Source organism: Gymnoscopelus microlampas (assembly GCF_963454915.1).
Source record: "Gymnoscopelus microlampas genome assembly, chromosome: 5".
Lineage (NCBI taxonomy): Eukaryota > Metazoa > Chordata > Actinopteri > Myctophiformes > Myctophidae > Gymnoscopelus > Gymnoscopelus microlampas.
In genome coordinates, this window is record NC_139942.1 from 23,548,578 (window position 1) to 23,555,039 (window position 6,462).

At 44.1% G+C, this 6,462-nt stretch overlaps 1 protein-coding gene across 2 annotated transcripts in view; it reads right to left on the reverse strand.

Annotated features, from left to right (window-relative positions):
- Positions 1-939: 939 nt before the first annotated feature.
- LOC311046137 (uncharacterized protein) overlaps positions 940-6,462 on the reverse strand; it is a 6,407-nt gene continuing 884 nt past the window's right edge. Inside the window, exons 1-3 of one of the 2 annotated variants that reach the window (XM_084058288.1) lie at positions 5,985-6,462; positions 4,633-5,291; positions 940-1,836 (exon numbers count right to left, since the gene is read on the reverse strand). The exon at positions 5,985-6,462 is cut by the window's right edge and continues 884 nt beyond it. In XM_084058288.1, coding sequence (XP_083914414.1) covers positions 4,734-5,291; positions 5,985-6,462 — 1,036 coding nt within the window. In that variant the 3' untranslated portion in view covers positions 940-1,836; positions 4,633-4,733. Of the gene's footprint in view, positions 1,840-4,632; positions 5,292-5,984 lie in introns of both variants that reach the window. The other variant, XM_084058287.1, reaches the window with a different exon arrangement.

The following is a 6,462-nucleotide window of genomic DNA, read 5'->3' on the forward strand; positions in this document are numbered from 1 at the left end:
TTTCTAACTACCTGCCAACTGTACCAAGACATCAGAGACACATACTGCACAGATTACAAACTCCCCGAAAGATTTGGAAAACATGACTAATAACAAAAAACTTCCATATCTGCACACAGCAGCAAGATTTGTGAGCTGTTGTGACAGGAAAAGGACATCCAATGGAATACAACCACCGTAAAGACTGTAAATTATTGCTGTATTCCTGCGCTATCTGCAGTGTGCCAATCTCTGTACATATACAGTAGACCTTCTGTACATACAAACAGATATCTTTAAATAAATGTTAACGTTTAATTTGTAAAACTGAAACTTTTTTGCTGTTGTTGGTATGTTATGTTTACTTATCTGTATACTATATATATTTCAACAGCAAAAGCAAAACATCTTTGTATTCATTTTACATTCTATATCTGATTGCAATGTTCTGTATGTATCTGATATATCTGTTTACACATTTATTTTCTTTATTCTAGTCTTTAATTGTAGGTAAAAAAAATAAACTCATACTTGCATTGGCTTTGAAAATGTATGTTTCCCATGCCAATAAATCACCTTTGAATTGAAATGTATGAGATTGAAACAAGAGAGAGAGAGGGAGGGGGGGGGGGGGTGAGAGACAGAAAGAGAGAGAGACAAAGAGACAGAGACACAGAAGACTGAGAGACAACAGGGAAATGTACAGTGATAACAGCAGTAGAGTAGTGAGGGCAGAGTGGTGAAATCTCAGACAAGATTTAAACAAACAGAGACTCGGTCTCTGTCCCAAGTTGGTCCTGAAAAAATAGGCCCACGATTGAGAGAGAGTGAAGGAGAGAGAGAGAGAGAGAGAGAGAGAGAGAGAGAGAGCACCACATTCAGACCAAAAACAAACCATTTGCGATCCCTTTCGCTCAGGAGTTTATTAGTGCTGTGCAAAACAAGATCATGCATGAGTCATTTCTCCAGATTAGGACGTTTAGTTTATTCTTTGTATAAATGTAGGACATCCAACTGGCAACATCGATAGTAATCAGATAACTTAGACTTTAATGTGAAAAATAGCCTGTATTAGAAAAAACTACAGAACATTCCCACCGCATTGCAATGTTGTTCCTACAGTAAGTTATCTATTATTCCGGTCGCGTCCCTGTCCCATTTCCTCTGGATTCTCTTTGGTGTTGTGACAAACGTGGATGCAGTGGGGGATGGAGGGTGAACCTAAACTTAGACTTTACCAAGTTCCCTGATTTGTTGGGGATACGTGAAAGGATTTTAAGAAGAGTTCCGGTGGTGCTGAGGGATTTCTATTTCCTCCTCACACTCCAAAGTTTACATTCCCCAAGGAAACACCAAGGTGTGAAAATCAAACCAAAAAGGGGACATTACAATATGCAACTATCTGCGGCAATACTCAATTAATCAATAGCACAAACTTTTAAAACTCATCAAATGTCATGTCTGCACTTCCTGTTGACATTTTCAATTGACTAATCAAGTAGAACATAATTTGTAGTATTACCGGTAAGTAGCATAGTATCACACTGATGACATGAGAACAAAATACAAAATAAATACTGTTGAAAAATATACATCATATATTTTCATTACATTGGTGAATGGTCAGTGGGTCAGTGGGAGTTCAGACATACATAAATCTCACAGGAAGGATTGGAGAGGGAGAGGTTTCTGTGCACCACTGCACACTCCCTCAAAGGTTCTGCACATCAGATGCTTGCATAATGGATTTGGCTTGAGTTGGAACACTGGACTGGAGTTTTCCCTAGGAAATACCCCCACCTTCAGGCCGAGCTCTGCTTCCACCTCTTTGACAGCTTGTCTCAATGGCATCAGCTCCTGCTGAAACAATGGGGGAAAAAGGAAAAAAAAAAATTAAATTCAGAGATTCAGCTTCCTCCAGTGAACCCCATGCAGCTCCCTGGCGAAAATGCATGTCATTCACTCCTCCTCCTTCCTCAAGGCTGTTTCTATACATTGTCCATCAGTGCAGTTGTTGAGAGACAGCGACAGAGAGAGAGAGAGAGAGAGAGAGAGAGAGAGAGAGAGAGAGAGAGAGAGAGAGAGAGATAAGATAAAGAGAGAAAGGTGTCCCCTGCTGTACAGTAGTGTGTGTCCTTGTGAGTCACTGTGCCTTGTTGTGGCTGAATGGGCACTGGTTTCAAGATGCTATGACAAGGTGCATGGAATGGGGTGGGGGTGTTTGTGAAAAGACTGAGACAAAAAGCAAGATAGAGACAGAATAGATAGAGAGAGAGAGGGAGAAAGAGAGGAATAGACAAATAGGAATTAACTATGGGTACTGAATGTGTGGTTGAATCGTACCACACAAAACCTGTTACCCTGTTTCCATTTAACACCCAGACAGAGACTCAATCAGGTAACGCAAGGCTGTAATATCTCAACAGCATCACTGCTTTCAAATACAGAGGCAGGCAGGAGAAGGTGAGGAGAATGCTGTGACTGCACCATACAGCCCTTCCAAACATTATATCTCTTCATTTCAAGGACTATGACTATGTTACAATGACTGAAAACATACGTGGAAGCCTAACGCAAACCCAATGTATGCAATGTAGACTTTTTTCCCAAAGCATAAAGTCGCAATCCCATTCCAGTTAATTGTGAGTCTCTCTCTCTCTCTTTCTTTCTCGCTCTCTGCAACACAATGTGGAGAGCTGTGTAGCGGGTGAGTCAAATGCTGCGTACTGTATAAGTACCCACGTTTATACGGCCATTGCGATATATAACGAGGGTTTGCCTCATTCCATTCTGGCATGTGGCCAAAGGTTTTATGATTAAAACCAGATTGTGCTTGCCCAACTCAGACAGGTCAGAAAAATAGATTGCAGTTGCGCATACTCTGCACAAGAGGGAAGTGTCCACAGAGGAACATTTATGCACCTCTTTTCCCCATTTTGTAATGGTGGGACATTTTGGAAACAGTGATTTCTTTCGTCATTTGACTCATCTTATTCACATAAACGCCCGGAGACACTTGATTAATCTCAATCAAGTGTTAATGTTTACATCATTATCCTGATAATGTCTCTACTATGCCTAATGATCACAATAACACAAGACAGGGTGAGTTCTTTGTTAAAACTCAGCACAGTAAATGATACCAGTTGTGAGTCACAGCTGTTATCATGTTGTAAATATAACGACGCCTCTTTTGTGTCTAATAATTCACAAAAAAGGACTGGGGGACATTATTTTGCCAGAATCAACTGAACTCCTGCCAACTCCCACTTCTCTTAGTCATGATGACTTACTGTACACTGCAAGAAATGTCTTATCTCCCATGCACAATCCCCCTCACTCCCCCCCCCCCCCCCCCCCCCCCTCTCTCTTTGGTCCTCTCCCCTTTTCTCTCTCAATAAAGTAATTTTTTATCTTATATTAAGTCTTCAGTTGTACATGAGTGAAAAATCCAATTGAGCAAGATCATACAGGTATGACTTGACTTCTATTCTTTTTTTTTTAACAAGACAAGACAAGAAAAGACAAGACAACATGCTGATTTATCCAACTTCCCCCAGTTTATATGGCATTGATTTTAAAGTGCTGCTGAGCAAGAGCAGTTTGTTGGATCTTTCTTCCTAGATTGTTTTTAAAATTAAATTATGTGATCCATATGTGATCCATATTGAAAGATTTCCTCAAATGCTATACTATACTATAACAGGGGGGGGGGGGAAACTCAAAACTAAATGAAAAAGTAAAATGTCTTAACCAGCCAGACATTTTTTGCAGTGTAAGAAGACTGGGAAATCATGTGACATCAACAAAAGCAGACATACTACGCCCCCCACCCACACAACCACACACAGGCACACACAAACAGTCTCTCTCTCTCTCTTTCTCTCTGTCTCTCTCACAAACACACACACACACACACACGCACGCACGCACGCACGCACGCACGCACGCACGGACGCACGCACGCACGCACGCACGCACGCACGCACGCACGCACGCACGCACGCACACACACACACACACACACACACACACACACACACACACACACATACACACATAAATACTCCCCTTGTGTAACAGTGGGGAACACTGCGATTCATTTACTGGCTTAGTCATAACCCTACGCAGCCAGTAAACATGCCCAACGTCATCAGGCACAACCAGGCATTATGGACGAACAGAAACATCAACATAGTAAAATAAGAAACAAAATAAGCGTAATGTTCTGTGTGAAGCACTTTGAATTTCCTAGTTGAAATATACTAACCAAATAAACTTGCATTTCATTGCCTCGATTGCTAACAGTACTTCACTTTGACTAAATGTAACCACTTAAGCCGTGTTTTCAAAACTTTTTTAACGAATTGCGACGAGTTGAGCTTGTAGATCCTCTATCTTTGAATAATATATGATATAATGACATGCCCAAAATAGGGACACCAGGTTGAAAGTAAAAAATGAACAGTGTAGGCCAGGTAGTAAGGGAGCGTACCTACAGTATGTTCCCTCAGCCCTATGTTCTCTCAAAACTAACACTAACCCCAACACTAACCCTAACCCCAAGCCTAATCCTAAACTGAGGGAACATAGGGCTGAGGGAACATAGGCATGACCCCGGTAGTAAAGCATGTAAGTCAACTGGAAACTTACCATGAGTTTGCCCCCCTGCTTGGTCCCTGACCTCCACTCACTGTTGCAGGGTCTCATGTTTCAGGCCCCCATTGCATTGGGGCAGCCTCCTCCTCCCTCCGTCACACCATGCTGGTACTCTGTCGGCCTCTCCTGGGGTGTGGCGGGTTCATCTTCAGGGGTATAGGGGGCTGACAGGGGCCCTTCCCGCATCTCCCGTTTTGGGGGTAAGGTGGAGGCTTCTGAGTCTTGGAGCCAGCGGTGCTTTTCCCAATAACAACCATAGGATCCAGGCTCTGAGGGGGAGGATGGGGTCCTGGATGGATGGGGCCCACATGGTTGGATTCTCTAGGGGGATACAGGTGAGGAGGGTGGCCGTTCACCCGCGGCCGGTCATGTTTGGGGTCTTTACTGTGGCCCGGCTGCGCGATACGATTGGTCTTGACCACAGACGCCATGTGGATGGGAGAGGGAGAGTTAGTTCTTAGGATGATGTGGTCCACGTGTCTGTGCTGCTGGGACACCTGCATTGAAGCAGGATTGTGATTGGATACAAGGGCCATGTTGAGGTGTCCCGGGTGAGAGGTGCTGTGGACCGTACCAGAGCCCCCCTGGGTGACGCTGGCTACCTCCTCACTCAAGTCCATGTTCACTGTCAGACGATCAATCTGTTCCACAACCTGATGGACAAGAAGGTCGATACATAACAAATCAATATTCCATAGCATGTTATTCTCAATGGTTTTCCCTGGCTCCATGACCGAACAAGGAAAAAACTCTCCTATAGAATCAGTCAGCATTCATAGTTGAATAAATCAAGGTCACTTTAAGTAGATGTCCATAGAGGCCTTCTAAAATGGATACTGTAAAAGCAAAGCATAATTTATCTACAGTCTCGAGCCAAGCTTTTTAGTGTGCTGTGAGGAAGGCAACCGAATTTCCTTGCCTCCTGCAAAAGGTCAGTGCAAATCACTTTTAATCAATGTTCCTAGAAGATGAGTAAAAAAACAATACAACACACACACACACACACACACACACACACACACACACACACACACACACACACACACACACACACACACACACACACACACACACACACACACACACACACACACACACACACACACACACACACACACACACACACACACACACACACACACACACTTCCTATAACATTAACATGCACTGTAGCTGTTTTAGCCACTTAGTCATGTCATGTATTGTAAATGACTTTAAATGTCACCACAATCATGTCTACATGGAAGACTGAGAGGTCTGAACACAAACCCAGGTCTTTGTGTAAACACACCTGCTGTAAACACAAAACTTTAATTATATACACACGTCTAATAGAGACCTCCTACCTCTTTCATCTCCACGTGAACCTGCTTCAACCCCCCCAGCACATCCTCCAAGTCTGTGACCACTTGTCGGATCTGATCCCGGACAGAATCCTGTTTCCCCCTCTGTCCCGCCAGGTCTGTATCCTGGTGCTGGTGGGAGTTGAGGTGGCAGTCATTACCAGTGGGCTGTTTCAGGGGTTCATGATTTGCATTCTCAGGGGGAGGAACATATATCCCTTTCCGTCTGCTTTGGTTCAAGTGTTTCTGGGGGACTTCTGTGGAGAAGAATCCCTTGGGAGGGCCCCCGCGTCCATTACAGCACTCCTCTGATCCACCCTTCCATCTGCTCCAGTCCTGATGGTTATCACTCTCCCAGGCATCATAGTACGCCGGCCTCAGCCCGTAGTGGCCGTTGGGCATGGCCACATGAACCCGGTCGGGGGCGCGCGCAAGCTGCTCCAGACGACAACATTCACCATCGCGTCCCTGCCCTTCATCC